Below are 25,227 nucleotides of genomic sequence, written 5' to 3'. Positions count from 1 at the left end.
TGTCAGCCGTGAGCGCTACCGCAAAATTGTAACCTACCAGTGGGTAGGTAGGGGGTCCCAGAGCTTTTCTTGAAAGGTGGGAAGGCCCCTGCCTTTGGCCCTCACAGGCAGCGGCCTTGTTTCTCTAACAGCGAGAAGCCGCCCGGTACCGTAAGGCCACTGGGTAAGCGCTACTTCCTCAAATGGGGGATGCGCTACAGAGACCACTTCCTACCGTAGGGAGGAGTTTAGTGGAGATACCAACATGGTCTCACCGATGGGGGAGAACTCATGGGAAGAAAGTGCAGACTGAAGGAGTTAACCGCAAGGTGGAGGTCCACCTAGGGAAAGTCACGGGTTACCAAGGTGGGAACCAATCATGAGGATACATCAGACGGAACCGTCCTGATGGGGGGTTACAACGTCCGGTAGCACAAGAGCTATGTTGTGGATAACTCAAGCTGCTCTGCCTAGCCCGCCCGCAGGAGTTGCTTGCTTAGTGATGGATGGAGTGCCTCTTCTTCACCCAGTGGGGAAAGAAGGGAGGCTAAATTAGTACTCTGACCCACCTAGAAAAAAGGGGGGAAGGTACTGTCATAGGCGTACACCCTACCGGCCGTCGGTCTTACCTGATGCCCTGTAAGACTCGAGCTGATACCGGTTTTACACGGAGGCTGTAGGACCTCGCGAAGGTGTTGGGTGTAGCCCAACCCACAGCTCTGCAGATGTCTGCCAGAGAGGCGCCTCGAGCCAGTGCCCACGAGGAGGCTATACTCCGTGTGGAGTGAGCTCTCACTGCCATTGGCACGGGCGATCTTAGGACAGGTACGCCATAGTGACGGCGTCCATGATCCAGTGCGCCAATCTCTGTTTGAGACAGCCCTCCCCTTCTGCTGATCTCCAAAACAGACAAAGAGCTGCTCAGAGCTCCTGCGGCTCTGCGTGCGGTCCAAGTAGAGGCGCAATGTGCGTACTGGACACAACACGAATGGGGTTGGGTCTTCCTCCCCGGTGGGGAGCACCTGTAAGTTCACCACCTGGTGTCTAGGGGGAGTGGTGGGAACTTTAAGTACGTAGCCTCAGGATAGCGTGAGAATCACCGGGCCCGAGTTCTAGGCAATCTGTGGACACAGAGAATGCTTGTAGGTCCGCTACCCTCTTGAGCGCCATCCGGAGAGCCGTCTTCATCGTGAGGTGAGAAAGAGCGGCATCTCCGAGGGGCTCCAGGACCGCATCAAGGTCGCAAGAAGGTACAGAGCGCAGGTGAGGCGGTAGCCTTCCCGTGCCCCTTAGGAACCAAATGATCAGGTTGTGCTGTCCTAGAGACTTATCAGCAACTGGGTCGTGATGAGCGGCAATAGCGGCTACATACACATTCAGTGTGGAAGGGGAGAGATTAGTCTCTGGAAGGACAGCACGTTCCCGATCGAGCAACTCCGCAGGTCTTCTCTTCGAGAACAGCACCAGGATGAGAAGAGGCACCACTTACAGGCGTACAGCCGCCTAGTGGCCAGGGCCCTAGCCTGAGTGATGGTCTTAGCCGTCAGGGGAATCGGCCATGTGGGAGCTGTCGTCAAGAGCATTAGCTCCGAGAACCAAGTCCGGTTGGGCCAGTATGGCGCAACTAGTACACTTGATGCTCCTCTTGCCTGACCTTGCACAGGGTCTGTGCAATGAGGCTCACTGGGGGGAAGGCGTACTTCCGCTTGTCCCACAGCCAGATGTGCGCTAGAGCATCTGTGCCCAGGGGGGCCTCGGACGGGAAGTACCCTAGCGGGCAATGGGTGGTGTCCAGGGAGGTGAACAGGTCTACCTGAGCCTGCCCGAACTGTACCCAATGAGCTGGACTGCGCGGGAGTGGAGTCGCCACTCACTGCGAGGCGTCAACTGATGAGAGAGCTCATCGGCTGTCTGGTTCAGGTCACCTGGGATATGTGTGGCTGGCAGGGATCTGCTCACCTGCGGACTCCACAGGAGGAGGCGTTGGGCGAGTCGTGTTAGCTGCCGTTAGCGAACGCCACCCTGGCGGTTGATATATGCTACGGCAGTTGTGCTGTCCGACCGGACCAGCACGTGCTTGTCCTGCACGAGAGGTTGTAGACCCTTCAGTGCAGGTAGCACATCCAACAACTCTAGGCAGTTGATATGCCAGCGCAGGCGGGGGCCCGTCCATCGCCCCGACACTGCGTGCCCATTGCACACGGCACCCCAACCCTGCAGGGAGACATCTGTCATCACCACAACGCGCCTCGTGACCTGCCCGAGAGGGACCCCCGTCCGTAGAAAGGTCATTGAAGACCAAGGGGTTAGGGTGCGTCGGCAGAGAGGTGTAACTACCATTCGCCTGCTGCCGGTGTGCCACGCTCTCCAGGGAACTCGACTCTGTAGCCAGTGTTGGAAGTGGTCTCATGTGTATCAACCCGAGGGATATCACCACCGCCGAGGATGCCATGTGCCCAGGAGCCTATGAAATTGTTTCGGGGGCCCACTGACTGCTTGAAATATTCCAGGCAGTTCAACACTGACTGAGCGCGCTCTGTAGTCAGTTGCGCTGTAATGGAGACAGAGTTGAGTTCCATACCAAGAAAGAGGATGCTCTGCACAGGGGAGAGCTTGCTTTTTTCTTGGTTGACCTGTGGTCCCAATCGATCTAGGTGCCGAAGCACTAGGTCCCTGTGTGTACATAACAGATCTTGCGAGTGTGTCAAAATGAGCCAGTCGTCGAGGTAGTTTAGTACCCGCACACCTCTCTCCCTGAGGGGAGTGAGGGCGGCTTCCACATTCTTCGTGAAGACTCGTGGGGACAGGGACAGACCGAAAGGGAGGACTCTGTACTAATATGCCCGACCCTCGAAAGCGAACCGTAGGAACGGGCGATAACGAGGGAGAATCGAGACATGAAAGTAAGCGTCCTTCAGGTCGATTGCCATGAACCAATCTTGACATCTGATAGATGCCAGGATGCGCTTCTGCATGAGCATCCTGAACGGCAGCTTGAGTAGGTGCCTGTTCAGGGTACGCAGATCCAGCAACCCCCTTTTTGGGGATGGTGAAGTACGGGCTGTAAAACCCGTTGAACATTTCGGCCAGAGGGACGACCACGATCGCTTCCTCTCCAGAGGGGTGGCGACCTCGGCCCGAAGCATGGGAGCGTCCTTGCCTCTGACTGAGGTTTGAGAGGATGCCCTGAAACTTGGGCGGGCGTCTGAGGAGTTGGACTGCGTAGCCGAGATGGATAGTATCCCGTAGTCACCGTGACGGTTTGGGAAGCTCTTGTCAGGCTCACAGGGACCGAGACAGGGAGGCTAGGGGTACGTTCTGCTTCATCTACCTCCCGGGGGTGGTTCGATGGCTGGTAGTGCGGATCCCTCGCCGTGGGGGGGGGCCCCCGGAGAGGAGATCGGCTCTGCTGTTTTATCTGCCTGGCGATGATGTAGCACAACACACCACACACCAGAGTGCTTAGGCTGATGATTATCCTCGACATTGGGTATCGCAGCAACGTTGAGTTGCAGAACACCGTGAGGGTGACAGCGGCTGTGATAATACCCAGACGATGATGTAGCACAACGCACCGTCGATTAAGAGTGCTTAGGACTCTTAGAAGTGGGCTGTTGGGACGGGGCAGGAACCGTCCCGAATTGACCAACCAGCGATGGAATGGCTGGGGTCAGGCCTGAAGGTATACTCGATCTCCCTGGGGTCTTCCCATGAGGGTCGCTTCGGCTTCCTCCACGGCTGCTGATGGGGTGGTGGTCTTCTCTTCGATGTCTTCTTCCGGGGGTCCGCCTGAGTGGGTGGCGCCGGAGCCGAAGGGCGTTGAAGAGGACCAGGGCTGCTGGGAAGCAGACGGTGAACGGGATCTCGACGGCCAGAGGGCGGCCGAGTCGCGGCGGGGGAGGATATGCTTGATATCCTCTGTCTGCTCCTTTAGAACTGCGGCTTGACAGTATCACCAAACAGCCCCCCCTTGCGAGATGGGTGCGTAGAGAAAGCGGACTTTCTCGGCATTACTCATCTGTGCAAGGTTCAGCCAGAGGTGTCTCTCCTGGACCACAAGTGTGGACATAGCCCAACCCAGGGCCCGCGCGGTCACCTTGGTCACCCGTAGAGCGAGGTCGGTGATGGGGCGGAGTTCCTGCATAAGCGCTGGGTCGGTCTTACCCTTGTGGAGCTCTCTCAACGCCTTGGCCTGATGGACCTGCAGGATGGCCATTGCGTGGAGAGAGGTGACAGCTTGGCCCGTAGCAGAGTAAGCTCTCGACACCTAAGAAACCTACATGCTTTGGACGGGAGTCTAGGTCGAGCCCCTGGGAGACATCAACGTATCCTATAGCTGCCCCACAATCGAGGGAAGAAAGGGCGATGGAACTAGTTGACGTGCACGCGCCGAAAGGGGGTGTTCCAGGTCATACTAAGTTCCTCATGCACTTCCGGGAAAACACGGCACTAGGAGCGAGTGCGGCTTGGATCAACTCTCAAACCCGAGGTACCATGTATCCAGCCGCGAGCGTTGGGAGAGGCAGTGCGGTGCACTGCAACCCAATGCCGGTGGCCCGGGAAAGCATGGCTGACATTTCGACGTCCGCTTCTTCCTGGGCTTGACCCCCCGAGGGAGGGAGCTCTGAGGAATCATCAGAGTCAGATGCCAGTAAGTCACCCTCCGATGCTGCAACGGACCTCTCATCATCACGCACCATTTCCGAATACGTGGTTGAGGAACAAGACAGTGGGACCGTCTCATGGGGAACGGTCAGACGAGCGAGACGAGGTGAGAACGGTCAGCGGGCCGGTGGCTGACGGATTAGCGCTCACAGTAATCCTCATATCACCCTCGCTGCTCGCCGTAGCGGACGGCAGGGCCATAGCCATTGCTGCCATGTAACGGGAAGCAGACGAGGTGTTGGCTGAGTCCCGTGGGAACACAGCCACCCGTGACACAACGTCTGAATCGTCAACCGCCCGCAGTGAGGGCAGGACGTATCCACAAGGGCTGCCCCAGCATACTGGAAGCAGACCTCGTGTCCGTCCCCCTCCTTGATGAGTGTGTTGCACCCAGGAGAACAGCGGGACATGCCACGCTGGAGAAATTTGCTCTTTTAGAGAAAAAAACTCAAAACACTTCTGGAACTGCCGAGACGCCCAGCGGAAGTCGCTGCAGGAAGGGACAGTCCACTGCACCACGTCGTAAGATTCCAGCAGTAATTTGGCGTAGAGTTTGAAGTCTCAAAGTCGATCAGTGTGAAGGCTCCGAAGAAAAAAAGGTGAATGAATGCAGCACGCCGTCTCCCTTTTATACCCGGATATCCGGGGGCGGAGTCCGGCATGCAAATTTCATTCGCCAATTTCATTGGCCTTTTCTAAAGAAGTCTGAAGCGATAGGTTCTCAAGGACGAACCCCATCTGTCGGCTCGACACAACGTCGAGAGACCGACAGAAAGGGAACATGAATTAAGGGGTGTCCTCGACTAAGAATTTACATAGTGGAATCAGAATTGTCATGTCTTGCCTGTAGTCAACTGATAGTCGAATCGCGTGCGTGCATGTGGGGACGACACCAGGTGGTTAACAAGGGTACAGCACAAAGTGCAGTGCAACATTGATGCACCAAAAAAACAATCAAAGATTAATTCACAGAATTTTTTTAGAACAGATTATACCTTTTATAATAAATAAATAAATAAAAAAATAAGCCAGATTCAAGTCACAAATGTGCAAAATAAATGTGTATTGGCAAAATGTCTGAAATGCAGGGAACATATATTCTAAACACAAGCCACAAATAGTAAAATTAATGGACATTTTCCTTAAACATCACGTAACGATGCTGTCGCACTTACTAGACTAGATCTCACCTCAAAGCTATTTTTAAAACTACTCGATAATAATGAATACATTTTTACAAACGGGAATACATCACGTTCATTACCAATGAACTACCAATAAAGTTACTTTATTTACCGCATGTAAAGAAGGAATGCAATAAAGCATCTTACCATTTAACTTGGTCAAAAAGTCCCTTTCACCTTTTTCTGTGCACACTCTTTCTCCGTCCTCCTGACACGCACGCTTACTTTCAGTGCAGAGAAGGACAAGTTCTGAAAGTCTGCGCCGTGATTGCCATATGCGGAGATTTTGGTTGTATTACTTTTACAGTATTCTTTTTTTGTATCATGCAGCACAAAGTTCAGTCTAGTTAACGAACCACGTGCATTTACAGACAATGTGTTAATTCATATTTATATTCCCAAACATTCAGTAAGTGACAAATGTTTGGAAACATAGTTACATAGTTTGACCATATGTTTTTTGCATTGTAAATTAAGACATCTCTTTTTTTTCTTCTCCAGGATCTGCCACATCTGGCTAGTGACTTCTCATATTGACTGAGCAAGCTTTCCTTACAATGTAAATGCAAGAAGGATACTTTATTTCCCCACTAGGCCACCTGTAGCTTCTGGGCAGCCTAGCCCCCTCTGCTCTTTCTGCCTGGGAAACTGACCCAGTCAACGGATATAAGAGGAGAATGGAGAATTCCTCTACAAAAGACAACACCTCCCTAGACTTCAGGACACTGGCTGAGTATGTAACACCCACAACTGTGTGGCAGGACCCCATTCAGGGGCTTAACCTGCCCCTTCAAGTGTTTTTATGTCTGGTTATCATCTGTGTGCTGCTGCTTGCCTTTCTGGGCAACATGGTTATCTGTGTGATGGTTTACCAGAGAGCCGCTATGCGCTCTGCTATTAACATCTTGCTAGCCAGTTTGGCCTTTGCTGATATGATGTTAGCAGTCCTCAACATGCCCTTTGCTCTAGTTACCATGGTGACCACACGGTGGATCTTTGGAGAGGTGTTTTGCCGCATTTCAGCTATGTTCTTCTGGATGTTTGTGTTGGAGGGGGTTGCTATTTTGCTTATTATCAGTGTGGACCGCTTCCTGATCATTGTGCAAAAGCAGGATAAACTAAGTCCACGCAGAGCCAAAGTGTTGATCGCAGTATCATGGTCTACATCGTTCTGCCTTTCCTTCCCTCTTGCTATTGGACAACCTGCCCTATACATCCCCCCCAGAGCACCACAGTGTGTTTTTGGATACACAGTTGAGCGTGGTTACCATGCCTATGTAGTACTAATTATGATGGTATTCTTCTTTGTACCATTTTTAGTCATGCTGTACACATTTATGGGGATCCTAAATAGGCTACGCCACAACGCGTTGCGCATTCACTCCCATCCTGACTCTATCTGTCTCAGCCAGGCCAGCAAGCTGGGTCTGATGAGTCTACAAAGGCCTTTTCAGATGAACGTTGACATGAGCTTTAAAACACGTGCCTTCACCACAATCCTTATTCTTTTCTCTGTCTTTACTGCATGCGGGGCTCCATTTGCCACCTATAGTCTGTTATCTACCTTCAGTCATACCTTTTACTACAGGCAGAACTTCTTTGAAATAAGTACATGGTTACTGTGGATGTGCTACCTCAAATCAGCTCTGAATCCTTTGATCTACTACTGGCGAATCAAGAAGTTTCGTGATGCTTGCCTAGATCTAATGCCCAAGTACTTCAAGTTCTTTCCTCAGCTGCCTGGCCACACTAAGAGACGTATCCGTCCCAGTGCCGTTTATGTGTGCGGGGAGCATCGCTCTGTGATATAGCGAAGAACTTTTAATTTTGATGTTTTTTATTTTGTTGTGTAAATTTTATAATACAATCTTGACAAGCTGTGATATGTTTGCTCTTAAAACTGCAGGAACTTTTAATGGTAAGAGACTTTACTGAAGAGAGTTTACATTAAACTACTTAAATTGCACAATGTTTTTATCTTATAACTTATAACTGACTATAAATGTTCAGTATAAGAGTCAGGCGCTGCTATATTTGGTGAAAATGTTTTTTTTCCTTTAGGTTAAATGCCATTAATGTATGATCTGCTTTTTTACACACAAGTTTAACTATTTTATTGTCTGTAATAGTGTGAAAAGAAAAAAGCATTGCTATCTAATGAAAGCGTGAATTAACGGGTATATATATATACATATATACTGTATAATGATCTTACAGTGCTGTTGATATTTTTATATTTTTTTGCCCAAGCACATTTGACCAATTTCAAACTACATCAATCTTAAAAACTACTGCTAATTTTGTATATAATTATTTATAAGTGATTGTATGAACTTGCATAATAATTCTGCACACACTGTCCAGTTATTCCAGAGTTTGTGTTCATGAAGTCAGGGAATTAAAAACAATATTTCCAACTTATAAACTACTAAAATTGTGACTTAATATACATTTTCTATCATATTTTTATCCAAGTTTAGAGAGACTGTATTCTTGTGTACTTCAATGAAAGGAAATCCACAATTTGTAAATTGTAGGATATATTTTTACATTATAAACAGACAGTAGCAACTTGTACTTACAGTTCATAAGGTAGAGAATGTATAAAGAGAAAATATGTTTACAATATAGTGTGTGTGTGTGTAATAGTTACAATATGTCCTCAAATTTATTACATATTCTATAAAAATGTATTTTTTTTGTGTAATTGATAAATGTGTTGTGCTTTTACATTAAAGAAATGTAGGCTACATTGTGAACTTCAATGTGTCAAAATGTTGTGCTATATCATTTCAACTTGCTATGACTCAAAATACACTTTTATACACCACAATAAAATAAACTTTATGCATCCTAATTATGTAATTGGTTACTAATTATTTTTAATATGTGGTCAATAAATGCTTTTCATAGAACTCTGTTCTATAAGAATGTCTAATGAATTTATCATGTTAGGAATATTAGTCTCTGTAAGATAATATAAGATAAGATCAATTTACTGGCTAAATCTTTCTGAAGGAAATGTTTCTTCCCAGAATATACAGGTAGGTTTTTTTTAGTCTTTTGTGAGAGGATTGTGATAACCCTGTCATGATGTTCAGATCGACTCTAAAGGGCCGTTCACATTGAAATGACAACTACAGTATAACGATAAGGTGCGCTGATGAAGGTGTGCTCGTGTCCGGGATGTAAAGCATATGTTTTGCCAGCTTGCGCAGACATACGCATTACATATAATATCCCGCCGTAAACACACTGCTTTGCGTCTGCTACAGTCTTTAATTCTGACATAAAACCTGTGTCGCGATCCTCAATAGCCATACATTAGAGATCCGCCAGAGACTATTTGACAGTAGGTTTTATCGTTCACTAGCTGGAAAAAAAATCTGACAGTGATCCGAACGCTGTCGTTCTCTGTATTTTATCGATATAGTGATGAACCCCGCTATTCTCTTAAATTAAGAACTTTTGAAAATAAAAATAAAATTTTGCGACATGGAGAAACGTAATCCGGCCAAAAAGAGGAACTTTTACGATTTAGATATGTAAACTTTAATATTGAAAAGCGAAATCAAAAGAAGTGAAAAATAGTTTGTAAAGAGATCACTCCTGCGGGCAACAACGAACCGAACTCCAGCTGAGGTTTTTTTATTTTTTTATTGGATATTTACTAAAAATATATATTTAAAAACTTAAACTATTAAAAAAACAAAATATTCTTTTCAATAAAAGTCTGCCGACTTTCCTTATTATATATGTATATTTGACTTTCTGGATCGATGGGGACTCTGTCCATGTGAGATTTCCAAGTCTCACGAGAGCAATTCAAGATCACAGAGCAGTCGCAGTTCTGCGATGTCATACGCTGTCTGCGCAGCCTGCAAGAAGTCGAACGTGTGCTTACGTCGGGAGCCTTCAATTAGCATACCGCTGGCTGACACTACAGTAAATCAAAGGGAGAGATTCATTTTAAGTGACAGTAAGACTGACCAATCATATCATTTTTCTAAATGTGCGCGCAGAAAAGCTGTTAAACGTTGTCAAAACAACAGGAGGAAGACTTTGTTATCAAGTAATTTGATCATCAAAATGTAAGTAATAAATTATTTAATAGGCCGCCATGCTTCAATTCATTCTGGTTGCTGATGTGAACTTAATTTGAGACGAGTGATTTTGACTTGTCAGTCTTCAATTTAACATATTGTGCATATTTGCTGTTATTCTGCATAACAGTGACATTTTATCAGATAAATGGTAAATTTACTACAGTCAGTTCCATATGTTTAGTTCACTGTAACGTTACCAGTTTAATATTAAGATTTATTATAATCACAGTTTATTAGCTGGTGAATCTGTTTACTGTCTGCTAGTGTAGGTTTTATTTGCTGAGGGCGCTCTCATGAGGTGTCGCTTTTTAAACTGTTATTGTATACGTTAGTCTGTATTGGTTTTATGATCAGACTGGGAGGCAGTGTCGGACATGTGTGTGTGTGCAACCCGGTCCATTTTGTGATCTTTGCGATCGGCTCGGGACATCCTTAGCATTAACGTATCGTTTCGAAATTCGGTATGGGTCATCAACACCATACCCTGGGAGAGTACTGTATCCCCCCCATAAAGTTTCGGAAATATATTTACAGGCCTATAACTTTGTCTGCGGTTAACAGATTTTCGTGGGAGTCATGTCCTTGCCGAGTCCAACGATACCAAAAGTTATAAGCAATCATATTGTGCTCTTTATGCTTTTACATACAGTATCTGCTTTGCAGAAACTAATCATCAGAAATGTCCACATGTATTTCCCTTTGTGCCCTTGTAGGGATTGACCCCGTACTTGAAGCTATATTTCATTTTCTTCTTCTCTTTCAATGTTTTGGGGCCTTTAACGTGCTCAAAAACTCTTAAAATGGGCAGACACGTTAGAATCTGTGGCCATTAGGACACAACAGAGGCTGGGACCCAGGTGTGGCACAGGGCCTATACAGCGTCCCGTGTAAAAAAGTCGAAAGTCTTGCTGCATATCTCATATATACTTACATATATAAATCTGAAACTCGGTACTAGGGCTGCAACAACTAATCGATAAAATCGATAATAATCGATAATGAAATTAGTTGTCAATGAAACAACGCGAGGTGCGCAGTTTTAAAGTCCGACGTGTTCTGCATACATCTCTTCAAGCTGCGCAGTTTTAAAGTTTAAAGGGGAGAGGTGTTTTAAATGACAAAATTAAAGATTATATTAGTAAAACCCAATTTGTGGTTTATATATGGTGGTTTATATATTTCAGAGGTGGGTAACGAAGTACATTTACTTGAGTACTGTACTTAAGTACACTTTTTGATGTAAGATGTAATTACATATATCTGATTAATCGATTAATCGGAAAAAATAATCGCCAAACTAATCGATTATCAAAATAATCGTTAGTTGCAGCCCTACTCGGTACACACATAGATCTCATCAAGCCAAACAACTTTTGCATGTCCTATGCTTCACCCAACAGGAAATAAGCTATTTACAGTTGTTTGAAAAGCACATGCTCTGGAATTTGCGACACTCCTAGGATTTTCACCCGACTGCCTGATCTCAAGACATTGGGGATGCAAAATTGTGAAGAGATTTTTGATATCTCGAACGGTATAGCTTCCTCATACATGCTTTCATTTTGATTCAAATTCAGCAGTTTTTACATTCTATGCAGCCGATCACATAAATGTGACTATTATGAGTCAAAGTTGTAGCACCACCAACTGGCAGAAGGAAGTGTGTCATTTTTTAATAGCTTTGAAATCAGCATTTTATTTTTACCTGATTTGCTTCACACATCCCCTGCATAATGTCAAAACATGGCAGATGTGAAACTGAGAAAGGATTCTTTATTTCTTAAATACTGTTGCCATGGCAACGTAACTTGAATATTCTTTTTAAGGTGTTTTTAAAGCACTTAACATGCTTATAATTGCATGAAAATTGACACACACATCAGAACTGATGATAGTTAGACACTGGCAAAAGCTCATAAATAGGCATCAGTCAGGCGTTCTATAGCACCACCTTTTGAAAAAAGTGGGGGGGATTGTTTTTCTTACAGTCACCAAATTCGGTGCATATATTCTTCTATCTAGCTGGACAACTTTCTAATTTGCAGTCATTAGCTACAATCAACAGGAAGTCAGCTATTTTGGTCTGAAGGTAGATTTTGGGAGATACAAGCTCCATGCAATTCACAACATGCTTTGTCAACGTGATGGCAAAATATTGAAGCTAGTGAATTGCAAATGGATTTTGGATATCTCAAACGGTGTTGCCATGGTGATTTTTTAAAGTAACAGTAAAAAAGCAAAAATGCATTATTGAAACACTTTTCAAAACGCTTTATATGGTGGACAAGTCATTCTCATGAACCATGCTTAGTATTATGAATTTACAATGCTCTATGGCTAAAATAAAATGAAAACTAGTACATATTTCGACTGCATTTCAGGCTGTAATACCAAGGTTTCCACCAGATGGAGGATCAGAAACCTTTTAAGCTTATTCCTCTTTCTGCTGTTTGCAATAGTTAGACTGATAAACAAACAAATACATTGCATAAGTTAATATATGCAAGTACTGGTCATCTAGATTTATATAATCATTTCCTAAATGCTTATAGATCTTAGAAATTTAAAAATGCTTATTGATCATGTTGGTACATTTTGGTAACTCTTTAAAATTAGGTATCATTTTTTTTAACATTAGTTGATGCATTAAATAACAAGAACTAAATCTGAACAATATATTTTGACAGTACTTATTAATGTTTGTTAATGCTAGTTAATACAAATGTTCACTGTTCATGGCACAGTAACTAATGCACATACTGTAAAATGTAACCCTTTCATTACTGTATCCCTTAAAACCAGACTGCCTTAGGGTTACTGTAAATGCAGGTGCCCGCTGTCCACAGTTTTCCTGATGCCACCAGGGTTACAGTTGCGCTGATAGCTTGGGCCCATGATCGCTGCTTTGCAGCTATAATTTCTTATTGTACTTCTTGCCTGCTGTTTAAGGTGACATGTGGGCTGTACAGCCCTAGTAAAAAGTTAACTTGCTCTTTTATCTTGCGTGTCCTTTTTATGTTGCTCACCCCTTCCTATAACGAGTATTTTAAAAGTGTGGTTGTAACACCTCTTGTAAATTGCTTTGGATTAAAGCGTCTGCTAAATGCCTAAATGTAAATGTATCCATATAGGCCCATCCCTGATCCTCTGACTGTACTTTTGGGAATATTAGTGTATGCAAAAATATTAATGTTATGATTTATTATAAATAAAATAATGAATTGAATATCGCTACAGAATCAAACATGTCAATAACGAAACAGTCAGTTGATTCGGTAGTGACAAATTGTTTCAGTATTGACAATTCAACCTCGACAATTCTGGCTTTGCAGCATTTTTTTTAAACATTAAAGTCTATCCACTCACCATGTGATCCTGGTTGGGAGGACTGCTTACTGGTCACATGGTTTGGGGTGTGGCCAAGTAATTCATGAATCTAGGGAGACTTTTCCTCTGTTTTGTTAATGACAAAAAATAGGGAACAGCAATTTTCCAATCAAAATAAATTCAATAAATTATAAGCAGAAAAAACATGTTGTTTTTATAGACATTATAGATATTGAAATAAAATAACCAATGACTTCAACACAACATTTAAAGCAGATTTTTATTGACAGAAGAATAAACACTTAATTATCTTCAGGCTAACAATATTCTTGTCCCACCACAGAAGTATAGCGCGGCTCCGTCTTTAGATATAACATTAAAAAGCCCTGAGTTTCAGTCCTTATATCATGGTTTGTTGATGGTCTGTGTCAAGTCAATCGAAAATCACAAAATATAAGTTTACTCTCAAATCTGTACGTTTTTAAATAAAAAATTAAAATAAATAAACCGCTAAACGAATGTGTTAGTGGGTGAGCTAAAACGAAATTACCGTTAATTTTTAAATGACGGGAGTGCGCGGCAGAGCGGAGAATGCACGTGCTCGAGCGCACGCAAATACAGTAACAGACAACCACACTAAAGAAATACACATGGATATACTGTATATGATTGTATTTTCATTAAGCTTAACTAGTTTATTATTTTCAGCCATTAAAGGGCACATTTATTAATTTCATTTGGTCAGTTTAACATGTGTTAATGTGATATTATAATTTCTGGATTGCACGTCACTGACGTTTACCAGTTTTTACTATTTTTACCATTAAAAAAGAACCAAAAAAGAACCATCAGGGAACATTGTTTTCTGGTTATTTTCTGGTTGCAAAAAAATTACCAAAAATAACCATCAGGGAACGTTGTTTTCTGGTTATTTTCTGGTTGCAAAAAATAACCATAAATAACCATCAGAGAACATTATTTTCTGGTTATTTTCTGGTTTAAAAAAACAACCAACAAATAACCATCAGAGAACGTTATTTTCTGGTTTAAAAAAATTACCAATAGATAACCATCAAGGAACATTATTTTCTGGTTATTTTCTGGTTTAAAAAAAATTACCAATAAATAACCATCAGGGAACGTTACTTTCCGGTTATTTTCTGGTCATTTTAAAAACCAGTTTGCAACGTTCTGGGAACGTTATTTTCTGGTTGCAAAAAAGAAATAAAACCTGAAAAGAACGTTCTTAGAACGTTATTTTTTGGTTCCCAAAAAAATAACGTTAGGGGAACGTTCTGTGTTTGCTGGGATGGAGCTCATCAGAAGTGAGTGCATGCGAACACGGAAGAGGACGCGTACGCGGCCACGCGCTACTCACATTGAACAAGTCAGGAAAGAAAGATGCGGAAGCACTGTTTATCCACTAGTTAATCGATCACAGATACAGTCATTACCACCGATGGATAAAAATTACAAAATGTGACGGCAAATATAATTGGGCGGCCATGAATATATCTGGGCGGACCGCCCAAGTAAATGCATTGTATGGGAAACGCTCCAGTCATGACTTGTTTCACAGGAGAATAATATTAAGTAACACAAAGCCCAAATAATCATTCATCACAATGGATAAAACCAAAGAATATAGTTATGATGTGCAATATAGTTCTGTTGAGCTACACAAAATACAAAATGGCAAGGAATACAAGGAAATGGTTAAAACAATAAAAAAATCTAATTTCCAACATCATGGCAATGATCAAGTTTTAAAGCGGCAGTCCGTAGGATTGGCCTCTTTGTCGCCATCTCAGTTTGTAATTGCTACTGCAGGTGATGTGCGGAGGTATTTCTTTACGTGAGTTGTGATTCGGCACTGCTCAACTGCGCGGATGAGTCTGATGTTTTGAGTCGTGGCCTGTGACACTGGTGGTCACTGTACATCAGTAGCGCATAATAAACACAGATAACATGGCAGATGATATAACACGAAACAAATAAGAACATAAACAGAAACAAATGGCGCAAATGGAGCTGCCAACACTGCCGTTTTGACCGGGAGTCTCCAGTTTTGTTATTTCTCATGGAAACTCCCGTAACGCGAACCGGACAGAAGATCCCCGAACGCGGGTCTTAAATGCTGACAGGCACGGTCATAAATCATTAACACCATTACAAACTATACTATATGCAAAGCCTTGCCATCATATCCGGGATATAAGTCCGTAAATTTGAGTAAAATCACAGGCTTCACTTGTCCGTGCTAATGAAATACAGATGTGGGGAGGTATTTCTAAATCACATCGAGTCCCCAGATAAAGCCTACTAATTAGGGATGCACCGAATGTTCGGCCACCGAATATATTCGGCCGAAAATAGCAAAAAACGCATGTTCGGTATTCGGCCGAATATGTGAAATGGCCGAAAATTTTACCGAACATGACTCGAGAAACGATCAACTAGCAACCAGCGCAGAGAGAGAGAGAGAGAGAGAGAGAGAGACAGTGAGAGAACGGCTTTATTAATGCCGCAAACATTTTGGCAGTGTGTGTGTGGAGCATTTTAAGGTGTCAGAGAAAGACACAGCACGGGACTTGCCGCACGGAAGTAAATTTCCGAATGAAAGCGTCTTTACCGGTCGGTAACTTGTGTACTTCAGACGGGAGCGGGCTGTCTGACAGTAGCCCGCCGCTCGCGACATCCTTTGACATCATACAGTGGTCGCGCGCACACAGTTCCGTGTACTAAACAACTTGTCAAAGTAATCTCTGTGCATCCCGGCCACGAGTGCACCAGAGAACAGTCAGCTTCTGTGGGCGGAGTTTGGAGGAGAGACGTGAACTGATATGGTTGTCAGTCAGCATCAGTCAGAATTGCCGTTCATGTTTTTTTTTCTTAAAATCATTTGCAACGTAGCCTATAATAATCCAACAGTTTTAGTTTATTCGTATTTTTAGTTTATAGGCCTAATGTGGAATGACACTTTTTAATTAACTGTTTTGTTGTAGGGGTACAGAGTAACTTACATTACATTCTTTTACCAGTCAGTTATAGGCCTAATTAATATAGGCTATTAAATTTTTTGTTTTAATGTATTTTGTTTTGCTCAATTTTATATTAAGTTGTATTGTATTTTATTGAAAAGCAAGACAAATTTTTAAAAGCAAATTTTGACTATTCAGTTTGTGCAATAGTGAAAAAAATAGCTTAATAAATAGAAGAAATGCAAAAACCATGTTCGGTGTTCGGTATTATTCGGCCTTCGGCCAAGTGTTTCACATCATGTTCGGCTTCGGCCAAGAATGTTAGATTCGGTGCATCCCTACTACTAATCCCGGGCGAATAGGGTTTAAATTACATTTATCATAATGAACAACAAAGAGAGAAAGAACAACCGATGAAACTGTACCCGTCTGTATTAACACAACAAGTGCGCTACGGTTTTTGTGTTATCTATTGAAATGTCTTACCTGTTCAGAAGAAATAAAGCAATGTCTGCATCCGTTTACAATCCTTTCAGATCACGGAGTTCACGCCACCTATGAAATGCCTTGCCAATATTAATTCTTGTCCGATCACATTCCCTGTTTCTTTGTAAACTGTCATCAGTTCGTTCGTTCTTGTTTTTCACAAATCCCCAGATGTCAACACTAAGTGGGTTTCCATCACTCTGGTTTTATTCGCATTTTGAAGTTTTGCATCAGAAACGAGTGATGGAAACGCCCAATTTCGAATTAAAAACCCTTAATTCGCAAAAAGTTTTTACGCTCGCTTGAGGTGGTTTTTCACTTTTGCGAAAAAGGGTTAATGCAAATAATGAGAGATGGAAACGCATTTGCTGAATAAATTCCTCCAAAAAGTCACGTAATTGCACTATGAGACGGCGTAACCTGACTAACCAGAGAACTGATCTCGTTACACAGCATGAGAAATGTTGTTACGGTCATTCTTAAATGCCTGAGCAAAGTCATCAAGTGTTTCTGTAATTGCCTCTTAGAACTGTGACGACTGTGTTTCCCAAACAGCAGGCATCCACAAAAGCACCGCATTTATTGTGTTTCGTAATCGTCTGCTTGCGCAATTATTCTATATGAAAATCATTATATTCAGTGGCTTCTCTTACTTTTCTTACTGATATTTAGTGGCAGTTTGTTAGGAAGTGACGGTCGACTATTTGGATGGAAACGGTGCTTATTCGAAAATGTTTTATGCGATATTCCAATTTTGCTTATAAGCTAAATTCGCAACTTTGGATGGAAACCCGGCTAATGCTAGGCGTTCAAAGTAAAAGTACTAAACGCCGCCATAAATAATACTAAACGTTGTATGAAATCCTACCCAGCAGTTGTGAGGACACGCTATAAACCGCCTGTCACTCGCAGCATCCATGCGCGGCTAGCAGCCGGATCCTCTTCGTTCTGTGACGAAATGACGCACAGACGAAAGACACCATATAAGGATCTCCGGAAAAGTCGACCCACAGGGCAAATTACAAACCATTATTACAAGCTTTCCGTGGTGAATCCAGCAAGGGTAGTGACACAGTTTTAAACACCGTTCTTTCGTGTACTTGCTCAGTAATTGTTTTTAGCTCATTTTTACTCAAAAGAACTTGCGGACTGCCGCTTTAATGGACTGGAGATGTTGAAAATCTGCTTGAAACAGGATGTGTGTCTATATTGTCTCAATGCACAGCGAGGAGAAGAATTTGAGTGGCCAAAGACTCTTCAAATAGCACAGATGGAAAATTGCAGTAATCAGTTGAATTTTGGGGTCAGGGAGCATTTAATAAAATAAAGGAAAACTGCACCTCCATCACCACAAGTTGTTTGGGACACTGTTCAAGAAACAAATCTTCTGCTCTCATGCAAAAACAAAATCCACCATATTAATCTGCCATACTGGAACTTCAACCAGGACTGGATTCTATGGCCATTTTATATCTGTTGGCCATATGAAATGAAAAATAGTTTTTTTGGCAGCAATAACACAAGTTTCACACAGGGATTAAAAAGTGCCCCATGTCCACAGTTAAATATGTCGCCAGATCTTTATTATTGTGGACCTACTTTTATACCAGAGCTCCTGCATGGACATCTTGTTCAGATACATGGCATCATGAATTACAGTATATAAAATGCCAACAGATATAAAAATCGAAAGCTGACTTGCTCTTATAGAAATATTATAACGGGTCGAGGTTAGGTCTTCCATCAGCACATTGGTTCAAAACAAACATCCAAATCAACAAAAAATGGGTCACTGAACACAAAATCAAGATCCTGCTATAGCCATCCCAGTTCCTTGATATGAACACTATAGAAAATGAGTGGGATGAACTGAAGAAGAGGGAGCACCAACATTTGAAGGATCTGGATAAATTCTTTATGGAGGAATAGACTCGGATGACTGCATTCTCAAACCTCATCAGACTGAAAAGAAGACACTCCGAGCTGTTTTTCTTATAAATTGAGGTTGCAAAGTGTATTAAATACTAGGGTGCCAATAATTGTGGCCAACATGTATGGAAGAATTTTTTTTATAATGTGATATTCCCCGTACTTCAAATTGTTTCCTTCAATGAAGTGTTAGAATTTTGTAGATTTTTTAAATAGAAGACCCAAACGAGAAACAATGCAAATGCAGATTTATTTTAACAGCCTTATTTGCTCATATTTACCAAAGGTGCCAATAATAGTGGAGGGCACTGTAAATTGTTCATGTGGCTCAGTGGTTAATACCTCATGCTATTTAGCTAATTATTATTGATTGCTCAAATTTTATTACATTTTAAAGTATCAAAATTTGCCCCACAATTTTTGGAGTAGTGGTACCACCCCTGGCACATATACACAATCATGAAGTGCACATATCAAATATTTGATTCATATATATTTACATACAGGATCACTTGAAAAAAACGTTTCTCAAGATTTTAAAAATCTTTTAATCTGAAGGTGTGTTTTAATGTTTGAAATCACTTTTGTAGACAAAAATATAATTGTGCTAACATATTAATTTATTTTATTAGAAAACCTTTCTAAACAGTTTTTAATGGATTATTTGGACCAACTAATAAATCAAAAGCAGTCAATAAGAGTATTTATAATGTCCAGTGATGAAGCTGATGACGGGCAGGTGCGATGATTACAAACACGGGACAGGTGCAGGAGCATGATGGGAAACGGAGTCCATGGGGGAACACAGGAGAAAACATGCCCCATGCACACTGACAGACGGAACCGTGACAGTCACAAAATAATTCCCACAGCTACATTTATGTTATTTCATGGTTTTGATAGGTTTAATATTATTCTATTCATAATTCCCACACAGTTACATGCAAAATGGTAAACACGCCCCTGTCTTTGAAGAAAAGCGTCTGCCAAATGCGTAAATGTAAATAAAACCATAAGGGCTGTCTCCTGTTTCATTGAGACATGAGACCGAGTCGAATGATGTTTCGATTCACCTTTTTATTTAACAAATAAAATTACAACTCACATGACAAGACATATTTAATGTCTGTGGTTATACATGTTTACTTTAATAAACTGTGTTACTCTGTTACAGATGGTTTTCTCGGAGTAAGGACAAGGTCTTTAATGTCCCTGGTGAGAACATGAAGCTCTCTCTCAAGGCTCTCCATTTCATTAGTAGGCACAGAAGTGGAGTTTTCTTTCAGATCACTCTTCTTGCCATGATCATGTCCAATCAGCTGCTTAACCACAAGACTCTGGTACTGAGACAACAGTTTGTAGTGGTCCTAGGAAACAAGGCAAAAAACACAGGTTTGTACAGCCAGGATACTTGTTTCTTCTCCTGCATGGTGGATCATTATGACAAGGTTTTTCTAACAGTAAAATCCCACCCTTTATCTACCCGTTTTTTATCTGGTAATCAGATTTTACATTACTCAGTAGTGAATCAACACATCATTAAAATTCAACACAGTATTACTACACTTTAGCACTTTTTTTTAACAGAAAATAAAATAATTAATCACAGGTATTTAAATAAGAAAAGTTAACATTTATGTGCTTTGTGATTTACCAGCCAAACAAACACTGACATTTTTTTTATCGTGGTTAGTCAATCAAATCATACAGAATATAAAATGTGCGTTTGTGCATGATTTGGGGGCTAAAAGTTTTTCCTTTCAGATCACTTTTTAGGGTTATCTTTAGTTTCAGATTACTAACAAAGCAAGCGATTAACAAAACCTGTACCACCACAGCCCTATTTGATCCCTGTATCACATTAAGTGAGATAGATTTGTGCCACAAGTTAAATTGGACAGACAGTATTTGACATCAACAATGAAATATCCACCTTTTTGTTGGGGTTGCTGAACGATTATGAGTGAAACATTTGGCAGAAGTAGCATGAGATTTTTTATGTATTATACCCTCACGTTGTCAAAAGAAATATTTCTCCCAAATTTCCATTGGTATACATTGCATCTTATATTTCATCAGATGCATGCACCAGGACTGCAGTCAACTTCTGTTCTGTGTTTGGCTAGTGCCTAATAATATAACTGTTTATATTTTATTTAATTCATGTTAATATTTACTGATATTAATTTTTATTGTATAATGTATTAAATAAAATTGTTGAATTCTGTTGTACAGTATGTTAATTTTATTAATTAAACAATTTGTTGAATGGGTCCTGTAGTTTGGTCGCATTTAAAGAAACCGTATGGGACATTGACATGTAGAAGCTGAGCTTGGTATCGCAGTCTAAATTCAAAATATTGGAGAGGCAAGTTTGGCCCAGTAACAGTTCTTCTCGGTTTCCTTTGCTTGTTATCAGAAATAATCTACAGGCACTCTATTGTTTGCGAATGTGTACCAGAAGCTAAGGGCAGTTCACGAACGCGAACATGTGCAGTAACGTTTGTTTATATTGTCACTTCAATATTCCACCAGTATTACCATGGAAACTGCTTCACCGTTTGCATCACTCCGCCACTAAACAAGATTTATTAAACTGAAAGTAAAGTCCTAATGAATACTCTTCAACAAAGCCCTGTGATCACAAATAAACCTGAGCAGATGTGAAAATATTTGTATGCATAAACTGCATATCAGGCATTTATGTAACACTTTGAGCCATTTGTGCAAAATGGCATGTAATGTTAAATTAAGTTTATTAATTACAGCAAAGCAAATTAGTTGCAATTAACTTGCTGTGCACGCTATTGTTGTTGTAGTCTCGCTTCAATCCTGCAAGCAATTTTCAAAACCATTTATCGCCGAATCCAATATTAGCAAACAGATACACGATTATTGGAAAATGCTCAAATATAGGGAAAAATTTCAGTAAAATGATAGATCAGTCAATCTCCAGATATGATATTAAGCGAATGCTCCCCTAGAACCGCCTCTGTCAGGACGTGCTCTGCTTGGCTCGTAATAGGCCCTTTTCACAATGACGTCACTTAACTTCCGCCTTTTCGCAAAGCAGTGTATCATAACATCCGTCTTGCAAGAAGAAGAAGAAGAAGAAGAAGAAGAATTTCCGTTTTGCTGTCGTGCAGGAATTTAACAACAGTGAAAAAAAACTGACAGAACACGTATTCAAGTACTTATCCTAGCACCTTCGCTAACATAAAAATAAAACAAAACACTTACCTTCATAATCAAACAGGTACTGTTCAACAAAGAATTTGTGTCCTTTCTCTAGCTTTGATCTTGCCGTTAGCAAAAATTTGTCTGCAAGACGTTGTACATCATCTAGCCGTTTTTGTGGCAGATGTGCACGGCACTTGGTAAACTCCATTCTGAGGCGCTAGCGGAAGTAACTTCTTCTTGAGTTTTACTGGCGGTTGGCAAACCAGCTTATAGGTGCATTACCGCCACCTTATGAACTGGTGTGTTAGCGGAAGTAACGACACAATGCTTCGCGGCAGAACGGAAGATGCGTGACGTCATGTGAAAAGGGCGCATTCCTCTCACACAATGCGAGCTGCGACCATATTAGCATAAATAATTTTCTCCCAACCTGCAAGGTCGTACAACAACAAAAATCGTACCGTGTAGGCCCAGCATAAGTAGATAATTAGAATTTTCATTTTCGGGGTAAACACTATAGCACGGTTACTTATTATTTATATTTAGAATTGTTTTTCCATGTTGTCCCGACAGACCTGCAATTAATTTATGGGCCACATCCCACCAGACGACACATTTATAACCCAAAAGACTCCAACAATTTTATGGTTTTGAGGCTCACAGATACCTTGGGTATCTTGCTTTCCAGAAGACCTATGATATGGGGCACACAGCGTCCAGGTGCATGCAGCATGCAGTGTGTGGTGTTCTGGAAGAGCAAGATGCTGGTTAGATGCAGCACAAGTGCTGGGTCTTCTGCTTCTCTTAGCTGCTCCAACAAAGCCTGACGGTGCACAAAGAGAGCCTGCCTGCACAGATATATACCACATTAAATAAGCATACACTGCATGAAAATGCCTTAAATTGCCTCACAATCACTTTTCTTCCCTTTTAAGGAATAAAGTGGTATGTAGGTATTGGGTTTGGTTATTTATGCTTTTTATTATGCGGTTATTACCTTTTAAAAACGCACACAAGAAGTAAAAACTAACCAAATGCAAATCAGCGGTAATTGAACACTGTAAAACAGTCTAGATGTTTGTTAAGCGGTTAAAAAAGATGAACAAATATAAACAGACAAAGCTGTGAAATAAAAGATAGTTCAACAGGACCACGGAAGTGGCTTTACCGCTCTCTTTTCTTATCTCCTTTCTTTAAGAGGAGTCCACAGTTTTCTACACTCGTCTCTAACGATGACAAAAAGTCTTCAAAGCTCTGCAAAAGACAGAAACAGAGAGAATGGTTATGACATAATTTCTGCTCTTAGTTGCCTTAATTGATCATGAGCACATCATAAGAGGCTACGCTAAGAGCAATGCAAACAAAAAAAGCAATGCAAACAAAAAAAAGCATTAACAAATTACAAACTGGACAGATATTTTAAACGATAAATAGAAAATGACAAACTCAGAGAATTCAGAGGGCTTGGATATGACTGAAATGTACTATAATTGAATGCACCTTTCCATTGAGACTGTTGTGTAACTTAATCAGAGGACCTTTAACCTCATCTGAGAGCTTTGCCAGTATCTTAAGCCTCACCTGTAAAACAGAAAATACGTTTACACATACGTAAACAAGAAAAAAGTCAAATGACATGGTCAGACATTACACATGAACAAACACACAAACCACTGTGACTTAAACATGCGAAAAATACAAAATAACAGTCAGACCTCACTGGTGATGGCAGTTGGGCTGTCTGAGGGTATGTGTTCAGCAGCCACAAAGTTCAGCAGAACATTGGTCACATCTGTACACACAGTCTTCAAAGCATGCCTGGCAATATTAGTCTGTACTTCATCTAGGGTGTACATAAAATAGAGTAAAAGAGAAAAAAAACTGTCAAAGATTTGCTGTCATGTTATGAAATTAAACGCTTGCTCAGATGAACAAACCTGAGAAGAGTTTAGTTCCTTTCTCAAACAGCCGAATGTTGTTGTACAAGTTAGTGACCTCTTCTTGAAGTTCCTTCATGTTTTTCTTCTGCCTCCCACCTGTTCCAGTCGAACTAGAGGACTTCAAAGCTGAATGCACAACTTCCTGGTATGTCTTTGTCAATGGCCTGGAGAGAATAACTTTCACCATAAGATTCCACACTTCACTTTTGTAATTAATGTTGTGCATTAATGCTCAGCAGCAGGGCCGTACGCAGGGTTGTAGAAATACTGAGGTCCAAAAAAGGAATTTGTGAGCAAATTAGATAACAATAGCTAAACACCATGTCTGTATTTTCATGTTTATCAGTATAGAAAGTAAACACATGGTCAATTTATACTTATATTCAAATACTACCAGACTGAAATACAATCTGCCTTTCATAAAGGAGCAATTGGGTTTGGAATGACAAAGGTAAGAGAGTGATAACAGAATTTCCATTTTTTAGTGAACTTTCAAATGACAAAAGTTACAGACACTTAGATTTTTATTAAACTAGGTCAACTTAAAATAATAAAGAAACAGAATTAAATAATGAGAATTTGTTTAAAAGGGATGTATTTGAATTATTTGCAAATAATATAGTTGTTTTAATAGGCTAACCATAACCTATAAACACACCCGAGTCAAAGCCTTGCGGTTTAGCATGTACTAATGAAGGTCTGGTTAAGTTTTTGTCTTGTCAAATTGACATTAAACACGTAGATGATATGTTTTCAGCGTTTTGTAGTTTGGAATACTGGATATTACAATTGGTCATTTACTCAGGTTTGTTGTTTAAACGTTGACATGCGTCAAGCACGCTCAAATCGAGAACGCAAACTCCCAAACGCTCTGGAAAGAGGGAGAAAGCGACACTGTCAGCGTTTTGCACGTGTTTTTAGACGCGGCATGTGAATGGACCCTAACATTTCTATGATAAAACATTAAACATTTAGCTACTTACATCGCGAGCTCGACTGTCAATAGTAACTCCCGCCTTCTTTCATTTGATTGGACAGTAATCCTCGCCTTCCTTCATTTGAATGGCCAACTCAATGAGATTTACACTTAAGAGCGCTGTTAAACAGCTGAGGTAAATCAGATCTGAGATCAGTTATCTAGTCGTTTTCTACAATATTGGCAGTACTAAATACAGTTTATCCTATTAGGCAATTTTTTCATGACAAAACCACCGAGGTCCGCACCTTGGGGACCGGAATGCCCAGTGCCAACTTGATGTCCGAGGCCCCCTGGAGGAGAGAATGTGCGGAGGTTTTATAATGATTCTCAAAGAAAACGCTCAGTGAGTCTGTTGCTGTAGTAACGAATGCTCTAACTCAAACTCTATAGCACCACCACCAGTTCAAAGTTTCACACATTACATGATAGCTCATAACTTTTGAACAGTAAGTCCTAGAAACAAAATTATTT

General features: G+C 41.5%; 2 protein-coding genes across 3 annotated transcripts in view; one reads left to right on the top strand and one right to left on the bottom strand.

Annotated features, from left to right (window-relative positions):
- Positions 1-9,142, top strand: part of gpr63 (G protein-coupled receptor 63) — a 21,233-nt gene extending 12,091 nt beyond the window's left edge. Inside the window, exon 2 of the mRNA XM_057353138.1 lies at positions 6,330-9,142. Within this exon, the coding sequence (XP_057209121.1) occupies positions 6,506-7,639 (1,134 nt within the window). The 5' untranslated portion in view covers positions 6,330-6,505 and the 3' untranslated portion in view covers positions 7,640-9,142. The remainder of the gene's footprint in view (positions 1-6,329) is intronic.
- Positions 9,143-19,714: 10,572 nt separating this feature from the next.
- Positions 19,715-25,227, bottom strand: part of ufl1 (UFM1-specific ligase 1) — a 49,148-nt gene continuing 43,635 nt past the window's right edge. Inside the window, exons 14-19 of one of the 2 annotated variants that reach the window (XM_057353129.1) lie at positions 23,775-23,941; positions 23,553-23,680; positions 23,338-23,418; positions 23,006-23,091; positions 22,505-22,685; positions 19,715-20,024 (exon numbers count right to left, since the gene is read on the bottom strand). In XM_057353129.1, the coding sequence (XP_057209112.1) occupies positions 19,818-20,024; positions 22,505-22,685; positions 23,006-23,091; positions 23,338-23,418; positions 23,553-23,680; positions 23,775-23,941 (850 nt within the window). In that variant the 3' untranslated portion in view covers positions 19,715-19,817. Of the gene's footprint in view, positions 20,025-22,504; positions 22,686-23,005; positions 23,092-23,337; positions 23,419-23,552; positions 23,681-23,774; positions 23,942-25,227 lie in introns of those variants that run through there. The other variant, XM_057353130.1, reaches the window with a different exon arrangement.

This window comes from Triplophysa rosa, linkage group LG15, assembly GCF_024868665.1.
Source record: "Triplophysa rosa linkage group LG15, Trosa_1v2, whole genome shotgun sequence".
NCBI classification, from domain to species: domain Eukaryota; kingdom Metazoa; phylum Chordata; class Actinopteri; order Cypriniformes; family Nemacheilidae; genus Triplophysa; species Triplophysa rosa.
This window is presented reverse-complemented; position numbering and strand designations above follow the sequence as displayed.